This window comes from Artemia franciscana, chromosome 9 (genome assembly GCF_032884065.1).
Source record: "Artemia franciscana chromosome 9, ASM3288406v1, whole genome shotgun sequence".
Classification (NCBI taxonomy): Eukaryota; Metazoa; Arthropoda; class Branchiopoda; order Anostraca; family Artemiidae; genus Artemia; species Artemia franciscana.
Genome location: NC_088871.1, coordinates 25,698,015 through 25,724,096, shown reverse-complemented (window position 1 = coordinate 25,724,096; position 26,082 = coordinate 25,698,015). Strand labels below are relative to the sequence as shown.

The 26,082-nt window shown below is 32.8% G+C and overlaps 1 protein-coding gene across 4 annotated transcripts in view; it reads right to left on the bottom strand.

Annotated features, from left to right (window-relative positions):
- LOC136031200 (protein madd-4-like) overlaps positions 1–26,082 on the bottom strand; it is a 369,461-nt gene that overhangs the window by 329,619 nt on the left and 13,760 nt on the right. For 2 of the 4 annotated variants that reach the window (XM_065710561.1, XM_065710563.1), the window contains exon 2: positions 2,316–2,367. In XM_065710561.1, coding sequence (XP_065566633.1) covers positions 2,316–2,367 — 52 coding nt within the window. Of the gene's footprint in view, positions 1–2,315; positions 2,368–24,220; positions 24,342–26,082 lie in introns of those variants that run through there. The other 2 variants (XM_065710562.1, XM_065710560.1) reach the window with 2 other exon arrangements.

Genomic DNA, 26,082 nt, shown 5'->3' with positions numbered 1-26,082 from the left:
TGTAAACCGGAAATCTTGGAAAACGCTTAGAGTAGAGAGATCGAGATGAAACTTGATGGGAAGAATAAGCACGAGTTCTAGATTCGTGATTGACATAACCGGACCGGATCCGTTCTCTTTGGAGGTGATTTCCAGGGGATTTCCAGTGCTTTGGCGAGTTCCGTGCTTCTGGACGTGCTGGGACAATGCAAATTGGTAGACGTATCAGGGACCTGCATTAATTTACTTGATAACAGTCGCCCCGATAATACGATCTGGGGTAGAATGGAGGGAAGGAAAATCGTGGAAATTGAGATATGTTTATCTAACGAATGGGTGATCGGATCTTAATGAAACTTGATGTATAGAAAGATCTCATGTCACAGATGTTAAATTTTCAATTCGGATTGGATCCAGTGACATGGGGGATGGAGGGAGGAAACGGAAATTACGGAAATCGGAAATCTTGTAAAACGCTTAGAGTGGAGATATCGGGATGAAACTTGATGGGAAGAATAAGCACAACTTCTAGATACGCGATTGAAATAACTGGACTGAATCTGCTCTCTTTGGGGGAGTTGGGGGATTTCTAGTGCTTTGGTGAGTTGGAGAATAAGCACAAATTATAGATACGTGATTGACATAAGCGGACCAAATCCAATCTCTTTGGACGAGTTGGAGGGATTTCTAGTGCTTTGGCGAGTTCGGTGCTTCATGACGTGCTAGGACGATGAAATCGATATCTCTAGTACCGAGTCTAATTTTAGGTCCCGACCTCGTCACAAGTGCCACATAAGCTATTGGCTCTTTTTTTAGGAATGGCGTTAAATGTAGTAAACTTAATTTTACATACTTTTTGTAAAATTTCGACATATTCTATTCATTTTCTGCTTTATCTTTATGATGTAGCACACCCCCCCCCCCCAGTGTCCATTTCAAATTGAAAACTATCGAAAAGCGTATCACGCAACAAATCCTAGGCCGATTACCTTGCTAATTGCTGACTCGCAACAGCCGGTGATGATGTAGGGCATATACTGCTTAACAGGAAAGATGGAGTGAACAGATCCATATTAGTTGATGCGGGTTAATTTATAAAAAACGATAATACAGTTCTACTAAAAGTAAAACTGAAGCTTAACGATAAAAATGGCTCACTTTTAGAGTTTGGGGGCATTCTACCGTATGGGGTAACGTTTCGTGTTTCATAGATGTAAAACAATACTAGTAATATATCAACTTTCAGTTCCATGTGGCACAGTGAGGTCATTAGGTTGCAGCTACTGCTGCGACCGTGATGGGGACCCTAATCCTTCTATTGATGTTCAATTCAATCAGTGTCAATTGGCAAGTATTCTTAGAAAGTTTATCTGAAACAGTTTTTTTTTTTTTTTTTTTTTTTTTTTTTTTTTTTTTTTTTTTTTTTTTTTTTTTTTTACTGTGGGAAGTGGTTAGCATTTTGCTGGGTGGCAGCTATTGCTGAACACATGATTGCGCAAACTTTGCAAACTTGTGTAGAAAAGCTTAGTGTCTTAACCCCAAAAGATACTTCAAATTGATGCAGTGAAACCCCTTGGAAACTCTACCCCCCCCCACCATTAAAACCTCAACTGAATCAGAGAAACTAAGAAGAAATGTTGAAGTATTCCGATTTGCAACGGATAAGAGATCCAAATATTGAAATACGACACTTTAAAATATCAAACCCAGTTTTTACTTCTATACAAAAGGTCATTGTTGATTTGGCCTCCTCCTTCGCTTCTCAGTATCGACTCCTTTCTGATAATTCCGCAAGGTCTATGTTGTCAATTAGATATCAAGTATTGCTAATCTCAAATAAATATAGATTTAGCAAAAATGAGAACTGGATTACTTAAAGATAATCAGTAATTTTTGAAAAAGGAGAATACTAAGTATTATTTAATGAATACTGATGGTAGAAGATAAGCATATTCTATATTCTTTTTGTTATTGTTTTTGTTTGAAAACCCAAGTTTGGGTCAACCTCCATGCAATGTTTTCAAAGCACTTTCTTTTATTTTTCCAGTCTTTCAATTTAATTTCTAATCTTATTGTTTTATCCTTATATGTTTTTTTTTTCGCGTTCAATAGCGAGTTTTTATGTTCGTTACACCCAGCAGTTGCGAACCCACCTCTATGTTGCGAATACTTTGATCGATGTTGTATTGCATTGTATGCATGAGTTGAGTAAATTTAATTCATATTGATAAATATTGTTTATTCTTAAAACATTAAGCAATACAATCAACTTCATAAAAATATCTCATTATAGCAAATGATAATTAAAAATACAGTTAAACACTAAGAGAGCTTACCTGACATAACCAGAAAAATAAAAGCAATCTTGTGTCCATAGCCAATTGTCTCCTGAAACAAATGCAAGATATGAAAAACTGCACTTCTGGAAAATAGAGATAAAAAAAAAATCTATATGCATGTGATTTAAATACTTGTACCGTAATTTGTGAATAAAGGGGTACTCAAAGTATATTTATCCATTAAAATAATCTCCTATAAGCTCCCGTGCAGGAGCCTTCTAATTCCATAATTTAGGCCTTTTCATGAAATTTGTTGTCAAACTGTTCTGTGATAACCTAGAAAACCGGCTATCATGAAAAATCGGGAACTGCTGGTCCAGAATTGGCCCAAAAACATCACAAGTCCAAAAATTATGCGATAGTCAATCGGTTTAAAACATCGAAAAACTTAGTAGGATCAGCGAGTTTACAAGGGCATACTCCCGCCCGGTGCCACGTTTCGTTCATTCATTATTGTGTAGTATATAGAAATCTATGCTACAAATAAACAAGAATGAACAAAAATTATATTTCATTAATGAGTGCTTTCGCATAAAAGTAAAATGCAAAATTAAAATTTTAAATAAAACTTCACTAAACACGATGAAACTGCCACCCTCTTCTACCTATCGTTCTTTACGATTACGAATAACTTTCGCTTTAGTGGAAGCATATTAGAATGTAGCAAATATAGTGGTCTGTATTCTGAGGAGCTATTTTATCTACCCATCGCCTTTATTGTTTAATTAACAGGGTTTTTTGTTCTATTTAATACCGGTTTAACAGAGAGAATAGATGTGTTCGAGCTGTCTGTATCTTCTTGTTGCAGTTTGTATACGAAAAAAGTTATGAAGAAATACGATGCAGTTGGATAATTAGGAGAGCTGTTATTTTATTCATCAATAATTACTAATTTATAATCAGTAAGCATTAATATAGGGGTAATAAGGGTTTCAAGTGTGAAGTTCTTAAATTGACATCGATTGTGTGTGCCGTTTGTGACCCAGTTTAAAGAAGCTTCTAGTTCAATAAGTTACTAAATTAAAAAGCATACTAATGTAAAATAAATAAACATATCAAGTGATTATTTACCTCGTTTATGCTATTTTAAAGCTTTCAAGTTAATTTCCTTAAGTTTTAAGTTTAAGTTTCGAAATTTTCTAGTTGATATCCTTTATTTAGTTTTTACTCAACTCGGAAATGCTTTCAATTATCTTTATGCTTTCCTCATTGCAGTTGCTCCTGATTGGCCTAAAATATGAAAGACAAAAAGTAGCTATTTGATGCTAAGATAAAGAAAACTGGCGACTCTTTCTTTCTCTTTTTTTTTAAAGAAATAACAAAGAAAGGTGTTTCAAAGCAATAAAGGAGACAATACATTAACTTTTCAGTGTTAGCGTTAATCACCATAACTATCGTGTCAAGCAATTGAAAGTCACGCTATCCTTGGGCCTTTTGGAAATATGTGGAAAGCGAATCTACGATGCATATCTGACCATAAGGGTAAAATTATGTTCAGTTTGCGACAAGAAAGGAGATTCAAATATTCTATGAAAGCATTGGACCGAGAAAATCAATGTAGCTAATGGACATTATAAAATGGGATAATAAATAATTTTGCAGTCTAATGGGATAAATAATTTTGCACGTCAATAGGAGCAGAGGAAGAGGGATTTTCTCATATATATATATATATATATATATATATATATATATATATCATGAAAAGAGAAATCACCAATGCAACAGCACAAACACATAAAAAAAAGAGACAGAAGGAGAAAAGAAAGACTGTTTTCCTAAATTTGTGATTAATATAGACCAGCACTTGAATGAGGCCTTAACCCTACACATCCATACAATCACATAGGTCAAACAGCATAGCCAAACACAATCAACCATAAAGAATAATCCATGGACAGGCAGTCATGTCGTCAATAAGTATAAGTCGTCATTTATATATATATATATATATATATATATATATATATATATATATATATATATATATATATATATATATAAATATATATATATATATATATATATATATATATATATATATATATATATATATATATATATATATATATATATATATATCATGAAAAGAGAAATCACCAATGCAACAGCACAAACACATAAAAAAAAGAGACAGAAGGAGAAAAGGAAGACTGTTTTCCTAAATTTGTGATTAATATAGACCAGCACTTGAATGAGGCCTCAACCCTACTCATCCATACAATCACATAGGTCAAAGAGCATAGCCAAACACAATCAACCATAAAGAATAATCCATGGACAGGCAGTCATGTCGTCAATAAGTATAAGTCGTCATTTATATATATATATACTAGCTGTTGGGGTGGCGCTTCGCGCCATCCCAACACCTAGTTGGTGGGGGGGCTTCGCGCCCCCCCAAGCCCCCCCGCGCGCGTAAGTCGTTACGCGCGCGCCATAATAGTTACGCGCCATTGTAGTTGTGTCCCTATGTCCCACCTGTGAATATAGATATATATATATATATATATATATATATATATATATATATATATATATATATATATATATATATATATATATATATATATATATATATATATATATATATATATATATATATATATATATATATATATATGGTTTTAACTACGTAAAACTTGCGAATATACAACATTCTTTGCTGTCCCATTGTCTTTGCATATAAATAGATTGTCAGGTTTACCGACTCTTGAACATGCAACATATAATGGTCCATGGGAAAACAATCTGTATTCAGATCTATACCTCATGATTCTAATGATTGCCCTTGAGCTTTGTTGATGGTGATTGCTAATCGACCATTCCCTGTCCCGGTGTCCCGGTCGTCATTTATATCCCCCTGTTTCCCCCGGTGTCCCTGTTGTAGTTGTGTCCCTGTGTCCCGGTCGTCATTTATATTCCCTGTGTCCCGGTCGTCATTTGTATCCCGGTGTCCCGGTCTGTATGTACATTCGTTTTTTAGTTTTGTTTTTCTCCTTTATTTTTTTACTTTTTTTTTCTTTTTTAGTTTATTTAGATTTTTAGATTTTTTAGTTTTTTTTCTTTTTTTTTGTAGTTTTTACCTTCTTTTTAGTTTTGTTAGTTTTTTTTTTTACTTATGTCCTGGTCGTCATTTATACTCCCTGTGTCCCGGGGCTTTGTTGATTGCTAATCGAACATTCCTTTTGTCCTGGTCGCTTTCTCTTTGAGTGTCGTCATTTATTTTTTTCTTTTTTAGTTCTTTTAGTTTTTACCTTTTTTAGTTTTTTTTAGTTTTTTAGATGAAAATTTTTTTTAGTTTTTTCCTTTTTTTCTTTTTAGTTTTTTATTGGTTTTTACCTTTATTTTAGCTTATTTTTCAGTTTTTTCCTTTTTTTTAGTTTTTCTTTATTTTTTATTTTTTTTAGTTTTTTACCTTTTTTTAGTTTTTTTAGTTTTTTTAGTTTTTTAGCTTTTTTACTTTTTTTATTAGTTTTTAGTTTTTTTTGTAGTTTTTGCCTTTTTTTTAGTTTTTTCAGTTTTTTTTTAGTTTTTTATTGGTTTTTACCTTTATTTTAGCTTATTTTTCAGTTTTTTCCTTTTTTTTAGTTTTTTTTTTAGTTTTTAGTTTTTTTAGTTTTTTACCTTTTTTTAGTTTTTTTAGTTTTTTTAGTTTTTTAGCTTTTTTATTTTTTTTATTAGTTTTTTTTTTTGTAGTTTTTGCCTTTTTTAGTTTTTTTAGTTTTTTAGCTTTTTTATTAGTTTTTAGTTTTTTTTTGTAGTTTTTGCCTTTTTTTAGTTTTTTTTCTTTTTAGTTTTTTTGTAGTTTTTACCTTCTTTTTAGTTTTGTTAGTTTTTTTTTTTACTTATGTCCTGGTCGTCATTTATACTCCCTGTGTCCCGGTGCTTTGTTGATTGCTAATCGAACATTCCTTTTGTCCTGGTCGCTTTCTCTTTGAGTGTCGTCATTTATTTTTTTCTTTTTTAGTTCTTTTAGTTTTTACCTTTTTTAGTTTTTTTTAGTTTTTTAGATGAAAATTTTTTTAGTTTTTTCCTTTTTTTCTTTTTAGTTTTTTATTGGTTTTTACCTTTATTTTAGCTTATTTTTCAGTTTTTTCCTTTTTTTATTTTTTTTTATTTTTTATTTTTTTTAGTTTTTTACCTTTTTTTAGTTTTTTTAGTTTTTTTAGTTTTTTAGCTTTTTTACTTTTTTTATTAGTTTTTAGTTTTTTTGTAGTTTTTGCCTTTTTTTAGTTTTTTCAGTTTTTTTTTTAGTTTTTTATTGGTTTTTTACCTTTATTTTAGCTTATTTTTCAGTTTTTTCCTTTTTTTAGTTTTTTTAGTTTTTAGTTTTTTACCTTTTTTTAGTTTTTTTAGTTTTTTTAGTTTTTTAGCTTTTTTATTTTTTTTATTAGTTTTTAGTTTTTTTGTAGTTTTTGCCTTTTTTTAGTTTTTTTAGTTTTTTAGCTTTTTTATTAGTTTTTAGTTTTTTTTGTAGTTTTTGCCTTTTTTTAGTTTTTTTAGTTTTTTAGCTTTTTTATTAGTTTTTAGTTTTTTTTGTAGTTTGGACACAGGGAGTATAAATGACGACCAGGACATAAGTAAAAAAAAAATTAACAAAACTAAAAAGAAGGTAAAAACTACAAAAAAACTAAAAAGAAAAAAAAAACTAAAAACTAATAAAAAAACTAAAAAATCTAAAAATCTAAATAAACTAAAAAAGAAAAAAAAAGGAAAAAAATAAAGGAGAAAAACAAAACTAAAAAACGAATGTATATACAGACCGGTACACCGGGATACAAATGACGACCGGGACACAGGGAATATAAATGACGACCGGGACACAGGGACACAACTACAACGGGGACACCGGGGGAAACAGGGGGATATAAATGACAACCGGGACAAAAAAACTAAAAAGAAAAACAAAACTAAAAAACGAATGTATATACAGACCGGGACACCGGGATACAAATGACGACCGGGACACAGGGAATATAAATGACGACCGGGACACAGGGACACAACTACAACGGGGACACCGGGGGAAACAGGGGGATGTAAATGACGACCGGGACACCGGGACAGGGAATGGTCGATTAGCAATCACCATCAACAAAGCTCAAGGGCAATCATTAGAATCATGAGGTATAGATCTGAATACAGATTGTTTTCCCATGGACCATTATATGTTGCATGTTCAAGAGTCGGTAAACCTGACAATCTATTTATATGCAAAGACAATGGGACAGCAAAGAATGTTGTATATTCGCAAGTTTTACGTAGTTAAAACCATATATATATATATATATATATATATATATATATATATATATATATATATATATATATATATATATATATATATATATATATATATATATATATATATATATATATATATATATATATATATATATATATATATATATATATATATATATATATATATATATATCTATATTCACAGGTGGGACATAGGGACACAACTACAATGGCGCGTAACTATTATGGCGCGTAACGACTTACGCGCGCGGGGGGGCTTGGGGGGGGCGCGAAGCGCCCCCACCAACTAGGTGTTGGGGTGGCGCGAAGCGCCACCCCAACAGCTAGTCTATATATATAAAAATAAGTTGTCTGTCTGTGGATGGATGGATGGATCAGGTGACGTCACCTGAAAAAACTGGATCAGGTGACGTCAAAACTGAAAAAACTAAAAAAAGGCAAAAACTACAAAAAAAACTAAAAACTAATAAAAAAAAAAGCTAAAAAACTAAAAAAACTATAAAGGTAAAAACCAATAAAAAACTAAAAAAAAACTGAAAAAACTAAAAAAAGGCAAAAACTACAAAAAAAAACTAAAAACTAATAAAAAAAGTAAAAAAGCTAAAAAACTAAAAAAAACTAAAAAAAGGTAAAAAACTAAAAAAAATAAAAAATAAAAAAAAAATAAAAAAAAGGAAAAAACTGAAAAATAAGCTAAAATAAAGGAAAAACCAATAAAAAACTAAAAAGAAAAAAAGGAAAAAACTAATAAATGACGACACTCAAAGAGAAAGCGACCAGGACAAAAGGAATGTTCGATTAGCAATCAACAAAGCACCGGGACACAGGGAGTATAAATGACGACCAGGACATAAGTAAAAAAAAAACTATCTATATATATATAAAAATAAGTTGTCTGTGGATCTGTGGATCGTGGATCAGGTGACGTCACCTGAAAAAACTGGATCAGGTGACGTCAAAACTGAAAAAACTAAAAAAAGGCAAAAACTACAAAAAAAACTAAAAACTAATAAAAAAAACAAAAAAGCTAAAAAACTAAAAAAACTAAAAAAAGGCAAAAACTACAAAAAAACTAAAAACTAATAAAAAAGCTAAAAAACTAAAAAAACTAAAAAAATAAAGGAGAAAAACAAAACTAAAAAACGAATGTATATACAGACCGGTACACCGGGATACAAATGACGACCGGGACACAGGGAATATAAATGACGACCGGGACACAGGGACACAACTACAACGGGGACACCGGGGGAAACAGGGGGATATAAATGACGACCGGGACAAAAAAACTAAAAAGAAAAAAAACTAAAAACTAATAAAAAAACTAAAAAATCTAAAAATCTAAATAAGCTAAAAAAGAAAAAAAAAAGGAAAAAAATAAAGGAGAAAAACAAAACTAAAAAACGAATGTATATACAGACCGGGACACCGGGATACAAATGACGACCGGGACACAGGGAATATAAATGACGACCGGGACACAGGGACACAACTACAACGGGGACACCGGGGGAAACAGGGGGATGTAAATGACGACCGGGACACCGGGACAGGGAATGGTCGATTAGCAATCACCATCAACAAAGCTCAAGGGCAATCATTAGAATCATGAGGTATAGATCTGAATACAGATTGTTTTCCCATGGACCATTATATGTTGCATGTTCAAGAGTCGGTAAACCTGACAATCTATTTATATGCAAAGACAATGGGACAGCAAAGAATGTTGTATATTCGCAAGTTTTACGTAGTTAAAACCATATATATATATCTATATATATTCACAGGTGGGACATAGGGACACAACTACAATGGCGCGTAACTATTATGGCGCGTAACGACTTACGCGCGCGGGGGGGCTTGGGGGGGCGCGAAGCGCCCCCACCAACTAGGTGTTGGGGTGGCGCGAAGCGCCACCCCAACAGCTAGTATATATATATATATATATATATATATATATATATATATATATATATATATATATATATATATATATATATATATATATATATATATATATGTATATATATATATACATATATATATATATATATATATATATATATATATATATATATATATATATATATATATATATATATATATATATATATATATATATATATATATATGTATATATATATATATATATATATATATATATATATATATATATATATATATATATATATATATATATATATACATATATATATATATATATATGGCAGCAATAAGTAAGGTATTTGAAGTTGGAACAGATTAAAACTCGAGAAATTATTTGTTCTTTAGTTTTGTAAAATATTCAAATAAATTACAATTCCCTAAATTTCCTGCTCAATATGCCAGAAATAAATTTATTAAGAAAAATATGAAATCAGTCAGTAAAACCTGAATGGAAGTGAAAACTTACGGAAAAGTTAATATTTTTTCTTCATATTTTTAAGTAGGGGGGAGAAGGGTCCTAAGATCTACCAATATATCAAGATACTCTTTGCATTAAATTAAGCCGTTTGAGAATTCAACTTTCTCTATGGATGCGTTCTTTTTTAATTTATTTCTTCTTCTTTTTTGCTCTTATTTTGGTAACTCTTACTCTTGAATAAATAACAAATATTTTATTTGATCATATATTATGGTGACTGATTAATATTCAGGTTTAAACTATAAACGATCATATTATACGTCATTTCTAATTGAAACAAGTAGTTGCTGGTTTGTATTCCGCCTTTTCGTAATAATGCTGGTGCTTAGGCTATGTTTAATATCTTAGAAAACAAAACACCATTTAAGGATGCGGCTTATGCATTGACATGCCAAGTTTTAAGACAAAAAGGAAAATAAACAGAAAAATGTTGACATAAAATTGAATAAAACAAATTTTTCAGGATTTCGCGCATATTTAACAAGATTTCAGTAAATGGTAAAATAATGTATTCTTATGACTTGCACTTATGACTTATGACGTTAAGCACTTATGACTTGATTTCTGCATATTTTATTTTTAATATGGCTTTTTACAAGTCTTTGATTTCTTCATAGTAATGGATGATAAGCAAATAAGGATCCTTGTTAATAACGAAAGTATAAGAGCCGAAAGTATAACTTTCAATAAAAAAATCAGCTTTTTATGGTGATCCTAAATATATGTTTGTTTATTAGTAATTAGTGCAGTTATTAGTACACAAGAAAGATCGTATAGTCATAGAAAACACAAGGGAAACAACTTAATAAGGGACAGTTTTGGTAAAAATATGCCGTCAATTTTTGCTTGCATTGCAAGAGTACCCACGAGCTTGATATATGAAGCCACTACAATCAGAAATGTTTCACCTGAACGGAATGATGGGAATTTCTATATTTTCCCCGTGAATGGACACGTTTTTTGTGTTTTATTATCATTTTTTCCAGGAGTGATTGTATTTATCTAGGCGTCACTTTGAAAAAGATTTAATCAAACAGTTCGTGGTAACGAACTGTAGTAAGGAGCGACCCGGCTCAATAGTAATCAAAACTCTAAAAAATTGAATTTTGATATCAATAGCTACAGCAAAAGAATCGCATTTTCATGCTGATTTTAAATATATAAGTTTCATCAAGTTTCGTCTTACCCATCAAAAGTTACGAGCCTGAGAAAATTTGCCTTATTTAAGAAAATAGGGGGAAACACCCCCTTTTTTTTTCTTTTTTCTTTTTTCTTTTTCCCAGGGGTCATCGTATCGACCAAGTGGTCCTAGAATGTCGCAAGAGGGCTCATTCTAACGGAAATGAAAAGTTCTAGTGCCCTTTTTAAGTGACCAAAAAATTGGAGGGTATCTAGGCCCCCTTCCACGCTCATGTTTTCCCAAAGTCAACGGATCAAAATTTTGAGATAGCCATTTTGTTCAGCATAGTCGAAAACCATAATAACTATGTCTTTGGGGATGACGTACTCCCCCAAAATCCCTGGGGGAGGGGCTGCAAGTTACAAACTTTGACCAGTGTTTACATATAGTAATGGTTATTGGGAAGTGTACAGACGTTTTCAGGGGGATTTTATTTTTTTTGGGGGTGGGGCTGAGGGGAGGGGGCTATGTTGTAGGATCTTTCCTTGGAGGAATCTGTCATGGAGGAAGAAAAATTCAATGGAAAGGGCGCAGGATTTTCTAGCATTACTATAAGAAAACAATGAAAAATAAACATGAAAACGTTTTTTCAAATGAAAGGAAGGAGTAGCATTGAAACTTAAAACGAACAGAGATTATTACGCATATGAGGGGTTCTGAAAATACTTTAGCATAAAGAGCGAGGTATTTAGCAGGAGATAAATACCTCGCTCTTTATGCTAGAGTATTTTTTTGTAATTTCAACTATTTATTCTACGCCTTTCTGATTCAAGGGTCATTCTTAAAGAATTGGGACAAAACTTGCGATTTAGTGTAAAGAGCGAGGTATTAACGAGGGTACAAACCCCCTCGTATACATAATAAAAATATAAGATTATGAAAGTTTGTTACGTAAGTTAATTCTTAAGTTACGTATATTTTTTACTAATAAAAACGTTCGTTAAAAATTAAAAGTTCTAGTTGCCTTTTTAAGTCACCGAAAAATTGGAGGGCAACTAGGCCTCCTTCTCCACCCCTTATTTCTCAAAATCGTCTGATCAAAACTAAGAGAAAGCCATTTAGCCAAAAAAAGAATTAATATACAAATTTCTTTTTAATAATTTATGTGCGGAGAGCTAAAACCAAACATGCATTAATTCAAAAACGTTCAGAAATTAAATAAAAAAAACTAATTTTTTTAGCTGAAAGTAAGGAGCGACATTGAAACTTAAAACGAACAAAAATTATTCCGTATATGAAATGGGTTGTCCCCTCCGCAATCCCTCGTGTTTGATAACCTAGTCCAAAACTGTCGATATTGTAAAAAATATCCGTCCAACGTTTCGGCATTGCTCAACAGAACTGAATGCTGGGAGCCTATCTCTTAGTTTTTATAAGTAGGCTATTGTTTCGTGTATTTTTTGTAATTACTTACGTTTTTCATTGTAATATACTTTTAATTTGAAATACTTTTTCCATTGCCTTTAGAAAAATGTTAGTTTCTAAGCTTCATGAAATAAAAGAAAAACAAGTTTTTTTCAACTGAAAATAATTAGCAACATTAAAACTTAAAACGAACAGAAATTATTACGCATATGAGGGGGGTTGCCTCTCCTCAACACTTTGTTCTTCACGCTACAGTTTTTCAGCATGTAAAAAAATGTTACTATAGTTCTAATTAAACGACCCTTGTGTTTCCGGAGTCGTTTTTAAAGAATATTGACAAAATCTAAACTTTGGTGTAAAGGGCAAGGTGTTAAGGAGGGGGCAAACCCCCTCGTATACATAATAACTTCTGTTCGTTTTAAGCTTTAGTGTTGTTCCTTACTTTCAGAAGAAAAATCTCCGCGCCACCCCGAAAGCTAGTTGGTGGGGGCGCTTCGCGCCCCCCCCCCCCAAGCCCCCCCGCGCGCGTAAGTCGTTACGCGCCATATTAGTTACGCGCCATTGTAGTTGTGTCCCTATGTCCCACCTGTGAATATAGATATATATATATATATATATATATATATATATATATATATATATATATATATATATATATATATATATATATATATATATATATATATATATATATATATATATATATATATATATATATGTTTTTAACTACGTAAAACTTGCGAATATACAACGTTCTTTGCTGTCCCATTGTCTGTGCATACAAATAGATTTTCAGGTTTACCGACTCTTGAACATGCAACATATAATGGTCCATGGGAAAACAATTCGTATTCAGATCTATACCTCATGATTCTAATGATTGCCCTTGAGCTTTGTTGATGGTGATTGCTAATCGACCATTCCCTGAGTCGCCATCGTCATTTATATATCCCCCTGTGCACCCCGGGGTCCCCTTTGTAGTTATGTCCCTGTGTCCCGGTCGTCATTTATATTCCCTGTGTCCCGGTGGTCATTTGTGTCCCGGTGTTCCAGTCTGTGATTTCTCTTTGAGTGTCCCGGGCGTCATTTATATTCCTTGTGTTCCGGTGTCCCGGTCTTTTTTTAGTTTTTTTAGTTTTTTTTTTTTTTTACTTATGTCCTGGTCGTCATTTATACTCCCTGTGTCCCGGTCGTCATTTGTGTCTCGGTGCTTTGTTGATTGCTAATTTGTATTATATTTATATTTATATTTTTTATATTTATTAATATTTTTTTAGTTTTCTTTTTCTCTTATTTTTCAGTTTTTTCCTTTTTTATAGTTTTTTCTTTTTTAGTTTTTAGTTTTTTTTTGTTTTTTACCTTTTTTTAGTTTTTTTAGTTTTTTAGCTTTTTTAGTTTTTTTATTAGTTTTTAGTTTTTTTTTAGTTTTTGCCTTTTTTTAGTTTTTTCAGTTTTTTTTAGTTTTTAGTTTTTTACCTTTTTTTTAGTTTTTTTTAGTTTTTTAGCTTTTTTAGTTTTTTTTCTTTTTAGTTTTTTTTGTAGTTTTTACCTTTTTTAGTTTTTTTTCTTCTTTTGTATTAGTGTGAAATAATTCAGACGTCATATGCGGACAAACACGACGTCACTCGACAGACAGACAGACAGACATAACCCACAAACAACTTATTTTTATATATATTTATTCATATTTTTTTAGTTTTCTTTTTCTCTTTTATTTTTCAGTTTTTTCCTTTTTTTTAGTTTTTTTCTTTTTTAGTTTTTAGTTTTTAGTTTTTTTTAGTTTTTTACCTTTTTTTAGTTTTTTTTAGTTTTTTTTAGTTTTTTAGCTTTTTTAGTTTTTTTATTAGTTTTTATTTTTTTGTAGTTTTTGCCTTTTTTTATTTTTTTCAGTTTTTTTTTTAGTTATTAGATTTTTACCTTTTTTTAGTTTTTTTTTAGTTTTTTAGCTTTTTTAGTTTTTTTTCTTTTTAGTTTGTTTTTGTAGTTTTTACCTTTTTTGGTTTTTTTCTTCTTTTGTATTAGTGTGAAATAATTCAGACGTCATATGCGGACAAACATGACGTCACCTGATCCACGATCCACAGATCCACAGACAACTTATTTTTATATATATAGATATATAGATATATATATATATATATATATATATATATATATATATATATATATATATATATATATATATATATATATATATATATATATATATTGGTATCAAAATTCCGTCTTTTAGAGTTTCGAATACTCCGGGTCGCACCTTACTTACAGTTCGTTACCATGAACTGTTTGATTATCCATCAAAATTCAAATAGAGATCGTTGAAATATTTATAGTTTTTTCTGCGCTACCAAAAGTACTGTATTCATAAATCTTTACAGTTTCATGAAATGTAATTAAACAAATAGAAAAGGTTTTTCAACTAAAGAAAGGAGCAAGTTCAAAACTTCAAATAAACATAAATTAATATGTACATAAAGGTGACAGCCCCCTTCTCAACACTTAGTTCATTAAACAAAGGTTTTTTAGTGCTTAGAAAACTCTTTTTTTTCCAATTGTATATTTTCTTAAAAATTTGGAAAAAAAGTCAAACTTCACTGTAAGGAGTTGGGAGTAAAGGACCAGACAGCCCCCTTAATACAAAGATATTCTGTTCAAATAGGTTACAAATCTAGTCCTTGCTGTCAGTTGAAAAGCTCTTTTTTTATTTAATTTCTGATTATTTTACAATCATACCCAGGCCTAACCAAGATATAATTTGAGGTAGCAGTCCCTTAAATCCCTGGTTAATTGCTTTTAAAGTGTGTAAATCAGTAATTGTAAGTTGATTCGCACCGTCCTACGTTTAAATTTACAATTTCAATTTTGGATAAAATTTGAACATGCTTAAAAAACTGGCGATTAACATTGAAGTAATTTTGGTGAAAGTCCTTGTTAATATTACTACTAAAGAATTTCGGTTGGATGAAAAGGAGTATTATTGTTTGTATGGATGGAAGTTCTGAGAGACTTTTGATCTTCTACATAGCCGAAGCCATCACAATCTCTACAATAGGATTTTTCCTATCGACAAATACATTACATACATTTCTTTAAATACATTGAAGTACTTCATATAAATAGAAAAAGAAAATATTACCGTTTAAATTTGCTGAGAACTAAGTTTCTAGCTGTCCCAAAGCTGTCCCTGGCTGTCCCAAATTTGCCGCCCCAAAGAAATTTCCTGTCGGGGCTGATGATGACCTGTCTTGCCTTTTCCACCTTTTTGCCCTTATATATGGAAATGTAACATATTGACTGTGTAGAGAAATATTTCAATTGATTCCTACTCCCCCACCTATTTCAACATTTATCTGAAGCCTCAGGAAGAATAAGCAGTTTGTCCATAAAAACGTACTTTTGTATGAGTCTACCCTATCCCCACCTAAATATTGACACACCGCCCTTCATTATAGCTGACACGCAATTACAGGTCACCCAACGTAGCCCAATTTTCATTAAAAATCAAGCGAATCAACTTGGTTGAATCCAGTACTGCCACCGTGTGGCATTACTTCTTTTGCAACTGGGAAGCCTAAAATACAGTTATTGATACTTTTAAATCAATTAGCTTCTCAGAATTGATTGAATTAAATTAAATTGAATCAAATTGATTGTAAATTCGTCCTCTTCGGGGTATTAAAGTTAGTCGTAGTTTGGTGCCCAAAACCACCTAAACTATCACCAAACCACCACTGAACCAAACCCCTGAAAAATTTTCTGCTGGTACCCTTGTAAGAATAAGTGTGATTAGTTTGTTTAGTATATTATAATTCTTTAGCTAGTATGATTCGTGACTTACTAAGTAGCCACTAATCCCACTGTTACTGCTACTACTAATACTCACAGCAGCACCAAGCCGTCTGAGGCCAACACTTCTACGCATGCTCCGCCTACATCCGAATCTATTCAAAGCCTCGCTCTTTACACCCTCCCAGGCAGTTCCCATTTTCCTTGAATCTTTCTTTGCGACTTCCTCTTACCCCAACCGTTGACGACCTGATTTCCGTTTAGCCCTAGACGGTTAGCTGAAAAGGGCAATCTTTAGCAACCTGTCATCCTTCATCCATAGAACCAGCCCTAGCCATCTCAAACTTTCGCTCATTATTGCCCTAGAAAGCCGGATTGAACAACGCTTTTCGTACGGTCTACTGTTTGAAATAGTAAGTCAATCGAGAACCCAAAACATCTAGCAACTGTTCCTCCGTTTTTCGGAGCGGAGTGTCCATGCTTCAGAACCATATTTGACCAATGTCATCACTATCGCTTCCAATATTCTAATCATGGTTCACAGACTTAGCTCTACCCCCTTTCCATAGGAAATATATTCTTGATGACAGTTTTCATCGAAAACTTTTCGGAAAGGATTCAAAATAACGCAGCTTTTCATAAAAATAGGAAGGTGACGAAAAGATAAGTATCTTCACATGTTAAAGAGACGGTTGCAAGGGCGCATCCAGGATTTTGTTCAGGAAATTGTTTCTTGAAAACAAAATACATTAATATTTGTTTGTATGCATTTTGTTACTTTTTAAGAATTAAATAAAAAAAACTAATTTTTTCAGCTGAAAGTAATGAGCGAAATTAAAACTTAAAATGAACAGAAATTACTCCATATATAAAATGGGTTGTCCCCTCCGCAATCCCTCACTCTTTACGCTAAAGCTTTTAATTGTTTTAAAAAGTAGAATTGTGGCAAAGAGTCAAACTTTAGCGTAAAGAGCGAGGGATTACGGAGGGGACAACCCATTTTATATACGGAGTAATTTCTTTTCGTTTTAAGTTTTAATGTCGCTCCTTACTTTCATCTAAAAAAATTAGTTTTTTTTTATTTAATTTCTGAACGTTTTTGAATTAATGCATGTTTGGTTTTGGTTCTCCGCACATAAATTATTAAAATGAAATTTTGTATATTAATTCTTTTTTTGGCTAAATGGCTTTCTCTTAGTTTTGATCAGACGATTTTGAGAAATGAGGGGTGGAGAAGGAGGCCTAGTTGCCCTCCAATTTTTCGGTTGCTTAAAAATGCAACTAGAACTTTTAATTTTTAACGAACGTTTTTATTAGTAAAAAATATACGTAACTTATAAATTAGCAACTTGCGTAACAAACTTTCATAATCTTATATTTTTATTATGTATACAAGGGGGTTTGTATCCTCGTTAGTACCTCGCTCTTTACACTAAAACGTAAGTTTTGTCCCAATTCTTTAAGAATGACCCCTGAATCAGAGAGGCCGTAGAATAAATAGTTGAAACTACTAAAAATACTTTAGCATAAAGAGCGAGGAATTTATCTCCTCCTAAATACCTTGCTCTTTATGCTAAAGTATTTTTTGAACCCCTCATATGCGTAATAATCTCTGTTCGTCTTAAGTTTCAATGCTACTCCTTCCTTTCATTTGAAAAAACGTTTTCATGTTTATTTTTCATTGTTTTCTTATAGTAATGCTAGAAAATCATGCGCCCTTTTCCTTGAATTTTCCTTCCCCCATGACAGATTCCTCCAAGGAAAGATCCTCCAACATAGCCCCCTCCCCTCAGCCCCACCCCCCAAACAAAATAAAATCCCCCTGAAAACGTCTGTACACTTCCCAATAACCATTACTATATGTAAACACTGGTCAAAGTTTGTAACTTGCAGCCCCTCCCCCAGGGATTGTGGGGGAGTAAATCATCCCCAAATGCATGGTTATTATGTTTTCCGACTATGCTGAACAAAATGGCTATCTAAAAATTTTGATCTGTTGACTTTGGGAAAAAATGAGCGTGGGAGGGGGCCTAGATGCCCTCCAATTTTTTTGGTCACTAGAACAGGGCACTAGAACTTTTCGTTTCCGTTAGAATGAGCCCTCTTGCGACATTCTAGGACCACTTGGTCGATACGATGACCCCTGGGAAAAAGAAAAAAAAAACAAACAAACAAACAAACACGCACCCGTGATTTGTCTTCTGGCAAAAAATACAAAATTCCACATTTTTGTAGATAGGAGCTTGAAACTTCTACAGTAGGTTTCTCTGATACGCTGAATCTGATGGTGTGATTTTCGTTAAGATTATATGACTTTTAGGGGGTGTTTTCCCCTATTTTCTTAAATAAGGCAAATAATTTTTTTAATTTTTTTAATCAATAATTTTCTTAAATAAGGCTCGTAACTTTTGATGGGTAAGACTAAACTTGATGAAACTTATATATTAAAATCAGCATTAAAATGCGCTTCTTTTGATGTAGCTATTGATATCAAAATTCATTTTTTTATAGTTTTGGTTACTATTGAGCCGGGTCGCTCCTTATTTACAGTTCGTTACCACGAACTGTTTGATCGGAAAAATTTTCGAGAGGGGTTCAAACCCGTTATCTCCTGGATACGGGCTTGAATGGTGGGGTGTGGTATATAGGCATGTATTTTTGAATAGACCAAATTTATAAAGTCAATAATCCTTTTCCCTCTCATTTGGTGCTACGGCTCGATTTAGATAATAAAAAAATAATGGAAAGAAAAAGCGATTAAAACTTAGCACACAAGGATACTTTTTGCCCTTTGTTTAAAACACAGAGGAGTTAGAGATAGGATGCATATTTTAATTCACTATCGATCTAGTGCACGATTTCTAATACAACAAGTATATATAATTTGGGCTATATCTTTGTAAATTAGGGGGAGGGCGGAGAAAAGTACAGAGATGCAAAGCGATCATTACGAGAATGATATTTTTTAAAAAGTTAGTTTTAAGGTAGTTTTTAAAATATTATAGGACTTGGGTTAATAGTGGTCATGCAGTAGATTGATACCTTTAATCCATGGCTAGATTCCATCCTAACCATATAGATATCGATTTTGTGACAATAATCTTTGAAGTATCCCTTTGAAGAGAGTCCAATTCATATATACCGGCCCGAAAAGGGTCCTTTTTAACCTTTGTTGAAAATGACTTGTTAGCCTAATAAGTATAATATTTTATTTTAGGTGAGAGTGGTTTGGGGTTGGTTAATGGAGATTGGACCTTGGCAAAGCAATTCAAAGGATTTCAGCTACGTTCTAGGCCAAATTTGAATTTTTGTGTAAAGCTGGGAATTATTTACTCATAGTCTTTCATACATATAAGATGGGAAGGAATGGGGTACATGGTTTACAAAATGCACTTCCAGACTCGTATTTGGATTGTAGACCCACTCCTAAAATTTTCATTCATCTAACCAACAACTTTCTGAGTTAGCAAAAAGTTGCTAAACCAATTTTTTTCTTAAATTCCAAACTATTTTGGAAATTGATAGCAAACTTTCCCCTCAACTTCCGCCTTAAAATTGCATAACGCTTAAGAGGATGGGCCGGGTAGAATATAAAAGTTGCCTATTTTGGAGTCACCATCAGATTCAGCGTATCAGAGAACCCTGTTGTAGAAGTTTCAAGCTCTTACCTACAAAAATGTGGAATTTCGCTTTTTTTTGCCAGAAGACAGATCACGGATCCGTGTTTATTTGTTGTTTTTTTTGTTTTTTTTTTCCTCAGCGGTGATCGTATAGACTCAGTGGTCCTATAATAGACGAGAGGGCTCATTCTAACGGAAATTAAAAGTTCTAGTACCTTAAAAAAGTGATCAGAAAAATTGGAGGGCACCTAGGCCCCCTCCTAAGCTCATTTTTCCCCAAAGTCGCCAAATCAAAATTCTGATAAAATCTGAAAAAATTCTGATAATATGGTGAATAAAAAAAGCCATTTTATTCACCATAGTCGAAAAACCTAATAACTATGACTTTGGGGACGACTTATTCCCCCAGAGTGCCCGTGGGAGGGGCTGCAAGTTACAAACTTTGACCTGTGTTTACATATAGTAATGGCTATTGGGAAGTGTAAAGACGTTTTCAGGGGGATTTTTTGTGTTCGGGGGGGGGGGGATAAGTTGATGGGGGGTTACGTGGGAGGATCTTTCCATGGAGGAATCTGTCATGGGGGAAGATAATTTCAATGAAGGGGCGCAGGATTTTCTAGCATTATTAAAAAAAATGAAAAAATAAATAGGAAAAGTTTTGTCAACTGAAAGTAAGGAGCATCATTAAAACTTAAAACAAACAGAAATTATTACGCATATGAAATGTTTACCTCCTCGTAATACCACACTCTATACGCTAAAGTATTTTTAGTAATTTCAACTATTTATTCTACGGCCTTTGTGATTCAGGGGTCATTCTTAAGGAATTGGGACAAAATTTAAGCTTTAGTGTAAAGAGCGAGGTATTGACGTGGGGTTGAACCCCCTCATATACGCAACAAAAATAAACGAATAAAAAAGTTCGCTACGCAAGTTAATTCGCAAGTTACGTATATTTTTTACTAATGAAAACGTTCGTAAGAAATTAAAAGTTTTAGTTGCCTTTTTAAGCAATCAAAAATTGGAGGGCAACTAGGCCTACTCCCTCGCTCCTTTTTTTCTCAAAATCTTTCGATTAAAACTATGAGAAAGCAATTTAGCCAAAAAAAATTAATATGCAAATTTTGTTTTAATTATTTATGTGCGGAGAGCGAAGATCAAAACATTCATTAATTCAAAAATGTCCGGAAATTAAATAAAAAAAACAAGTTTTTTTTAACTAAAAGTAAGGCGCGATATTAAAACTTAAAACGAACAGAAATTACTCCGTATATGAAAAGGGCTTTTCCTCGCTCTTTACCCTAAAGTTTTTTACTATTTTAAAAAGTAGAGTTAAGGGAAAGAGTCAAACTTTAGCGTAAAGAGCGGGGCGTTGAGGAGGAAAAGCATTTTTCATATACGGAGTAATTTCTGTTCGTTTTAAGTTTTAATGTCGCTCCTTGGTTTTAGTTTGAAAATTATGCCTTTGAGGACGGAAACCCCACAATCCTTAGGGCAACAGTTGTAAATTATGCCCTGGGGGCATAAAAGGTATACATAGAAGGGGTGATCGTACAAACTTCGGAGGGGACTCATTGGATTCGTAGTTACAAGATTTAGTGCCCTTTTTAAGACTCAGAGTGATCAAAGGGTGGATGGCCCCCCACCCCTCCAAACCTCGTATTTTCCCGTAATCGCATCAGATTGAAATTTTGAGATGGCTATTTATTGTCGTAGCAACTTCAAAAAGGCTCATTCGATTGGAAATTGAAAGGGCTAGTGCCCTTTTTATTAGTCAAAAGTGATTCTAGGGCAATAAACCCCTCCCCCCACCGACGCCCAGTAATTCCAAAAACACATCTAATCAAAATTCTGAGATGACCATTTTGATCAGTGTAGTTGAAAGGTCGGAAAATTATGTCTTTAACAACCCCATACCTTCTCAAGACCGGAACACAATTTGCACTTACTGAAAAAAATGGCCGTCGATTGTCAGTTCATTTACATATACTGATGTACATTCCTTAAAGTTTCAAAAATTTTAGTTTATTAAATTAAAAAAATAAAATATTTTAAAAGTATTTTGTTTATTTAAATCATACAATAAATAACCGAGTAAAACTCGAAACGATCGAAAATTAACATGTGCAGGGCTGACAACCCACATGCCTTCTCAAGACCAGAATATAATTTGTACTTTACTGAAAACAAAATATATTTAAATTGTTTTCACTTTGTTTTTACTTGTTTAAAATGTTTTTTACTAGATATATGAAGGGGAAAGTCCTCCCCCTTGCACTCCAGTTACAGTGCGAGTATCTGGTGCCATTTTAAAGAGTAAAGAGATTGGAGGGCAAGCAGCCCTTCTCTCAAGCCATTCATTTTCCAAACGCTTCCAGTCAAAATTTTGAGACAATCAGTTTGTTCAGCAAAGTAGAACGGTCCAGCAATTATGTCTTCAGGGATATTAGGCATGCCAATTCTCCACAATTATGCAATTGGCCCATTATGCTTTAAAACTAAATCTTTCTTTAAAAATAAATCAAAAGACACTGTGTAAAATGGTTGCCAATAAGACACTAAGCAGGATATCGAGAACGACTTGGGGTATTAAGTTGAAACTTTTGGGGATAATACTATTACTAGGCTACTTCTGCTCTTACAGTGTAAATAAATAAAGAGTATAAGTCTATACAGATTGTCAAATTAAAAAAATACTGTTTTTGCCGGGATTAGAAATTATTGTAAAAGTTTCTCCAGCATAGAAATGGCAACCCATACTATGGGTTCTTTTAGAGGAAAACCGAAAAGATATAGCCGACAATATTGTTTTTCTATGAAAAAGACTATGTCAATAAAAAAAGAACAGGAATTAATTTAAAAAATGTTTTCTACAAGACAAGCTTTTGGTCGCATTATTTTAATAAGAAGAGCAGTGGAGGGGTCCTAGTTGCCCTCCAATATTATTGGTCATTTAAAGCAGGCATTAGAGCTTTTCATTTCCGTTCGAATGAGCCCTTTCACAAAATTCTAGGACCAATGGGTCGACATTTTCACCCCTGGGAAAAAAAAATAAAAAAAAATAAGCACGCTTCCGTGATCTTTCTTCTGGCAAAAAATAAAAATTCCACATTTTTGCAGATAGGAACTTAAATGTGCAGGGACCGGCCCACATCCTCATGTGATTTATTGGTATTCATAAGTAAGTTCTTAGTGGAAAGTTTCAAATAAATATTTGAGCATTTAAAAAACTCTATCTACCATGTTTTTTCCAAGCACGACAAGGTCATACCCAGGGAGGGTTAAGGGGTTTGAGCCCCACACCTGAAATGTTTGTCTGACTCGTATATACAAACTATATACCAAGAGTATATAGAATATTTTGGGAATGATATGAAGTTTTATTTTTCAGGCGGACTTCAGAAGCTAAAAAATTAAATTAAAAAATACTGTTTTTGCCGGGATTAGAAATTACTGTAAAAGTTTCTCCAGCATAGAAATGGCAACCCATACTATGGGTTCTTTTAGAGGAAAACCGAAAAGATATAGCCGACAATATTGTTTTTCTATGAAAAAGGCTATGTCAATAAAAAAAGAACAGGAATTAATTTAAAAAATGTTTTCTACAAGACAAGCTTTTCAAAGAAAATTAAAGAGCTCCATTAAGCCAAGACTGAGCAAAAAAAGGTCAAGTAATACTACCACAAATCACTATTAAAAAACAAATGAAACTCAAAACGAACAGAAATTACAACAAATAGACTAGTTAAACTCAAAACGAGCGAAAGTTAAAATGAGTAGGGCTGACAACCCCTATGCCTTCTCAAGACCAGAACACAATTTGCGCTTTACTGAAAACAAAATATGTTTGAAATGTTTCCACCTTTTTTACTTTCATAAGTAAAAATTATTAAATCTTAACGAAGAAATATCAGTGTATGTCAAATAATTGACAATCCATGGTCATTTGTTTGTTTTTTCAGTAAAGCGTAAATTGTGCTCTGGTCTTGAGAAGGTACGGGGGTTATCAGCCCTACTTATGTAAATTTTTTCTCGTTTTTGAGTTTGAATCGGCTATTTATCGTAATGTCTTTTCGTTTTGAGTTTCATTTATTTATTGATAGGGATTTGTGGTACTTTCACGCTCGGAAGATTATTTGGCTTTATTTTTCATCATCCTTGCCTTAATGGAGCTCGTTACTTTTCTTTGAAAAACTTGTCTTGTGGAAAAAGTTTTTAAAATTAATTCCATAGAAAGAGTCATAAACAGATCTAGCTATACCTCATTAATCCCTTAATCGTAGGATAATTGTTAATATTTCAATACTCCTTAGCAACTTTGCTCCAACATAAATTTTCACCATTCACCCCTCTATTTACTTCAGTAAATTCACTTTACGACTAATGAATTGTAGTGCGTGAACTTGCATTCTTTGCGCACGCAGTGGGCGGAGCTATTCCATTAGGTGCATGCGCCGTCAATTTACGGGTATGTAAATTAGCGAAAACTTCAGTCTAATTAGAAAACTAGCAAGTCGGAAATCATAATTCCTAAATATTCCTGAAGAACTAATTCAAAGAAGAGTTTTGATCAGAGTTGCCAACTGGACATATTTATGTCCAAAGGACATATTCATATGTGTTGGGACACAATGACATAATATGACAAAAAAAGGGATATATTTTAGAAATTTGGGATACATTTGGCAAATTTATGACATAAAATAGGATATTTCCCTGCTAGATACATATTTTTGTAAAAGAAAAAAAAATAAATGTAATATTTCACCAAAGCAGTGTTAAAGCTACTTATCTAGCACTAATTTTACTTAACTACTTACTTCCTACTAATTTTTAACATTTTATACTGAATTTTTTGGAGATGCTTGCTCTTTCCCGCTGACACCTATCTGGAAATACTCTTGAAGTTCTTTACAAGTTTATATTTTTTTTTTTTCATCTATAAACGATTTTATTTCTCCTTGCTTGTACGCTACAGTCAAGATAATAAGCAAGCGAGCACCTTTTTGGTTAACGATCGATTCCGCCTTCCAATGGTCTGGCAAATTCATCTATCTATTTATCAAGTATTACTAACTGAAAATGAAAAGTTAATAAAATAAAATTTGGAATCTTGATGATCTGGAATCAGTTTTGATATCAATATATGTATCAAAAGAATTAGCTTATTGTACTGAGTTCAAATATTTAATATGTTTTAAGTTTATTGCTACCCATCGAAGGCCACGGGTCTGTGAATATTGCCAAATTTTTTTAATAGGTGAAAAACACCCCCTAAAAGCTAAAGAATCTTAATGGAAACCACGCCATCAGATTCAGTGTATCAGAAAACCCTGTTGTGGAGACTCCGAGCTTCTGTCTATAAAAAGGTGAAATTTTGTAGTATTTGACAGAAAAAAAAATTACTGATTCATGTTTATTTGTTGTTGTTGCTTTTTCCAGGGGCGATTATATTAAACCAATGACACTAGAATATCGCAAGAGGACTCTTTAATAGAAATTAAAAGATCTAGTGTCCTTGTAAGTGACCAAAAAATTGGAGGACAAATAGCTCCCATCTCACGCCCTTTTTTTCTGAAAGTCGTCTGACCAACATTTTGAGACAGCCATTTCGTTCAGTATAGTTGCAGGATACAATAGATATGTGTATATATCTTTGGAGCTGACACGACCGCACAGAACCACAAGAGGAAGGGCCGCAAGTTATAAAATTTGCCCATTGTTTAAATGTAGTATTTTTATAGGGAAGTATACGACATTTTCCAGGCGGTAGGGGATTGTAATTTAGACCTCGGGGGTATAGAAGGTTTTTATGGAATAGGTGTGGGGCTCATTTGATTGATAATTGGAAGTTAAAGTACCCTTTATAAGAGTCAAAATTGATTTGGGTGCAGCATACCTCCCCCCCTCCCACGCCTATCAGTTTCGAAAAACCAGCATCTAATCAAAATTTTTAAACATCTATTTTGCTCAGCATTGTTGAAAAGTCAAGTGATTATGCCTTTGGGGATGTCAATCCCCTCCTCATCCAGCCCTCATAGTAGGGACTGTCAGCTAGGAAATTCTTTCGTTGTTTACAAATAGTATACACTGCGAAAGAAGCTCTAGTGTCGTTCTGAAGGC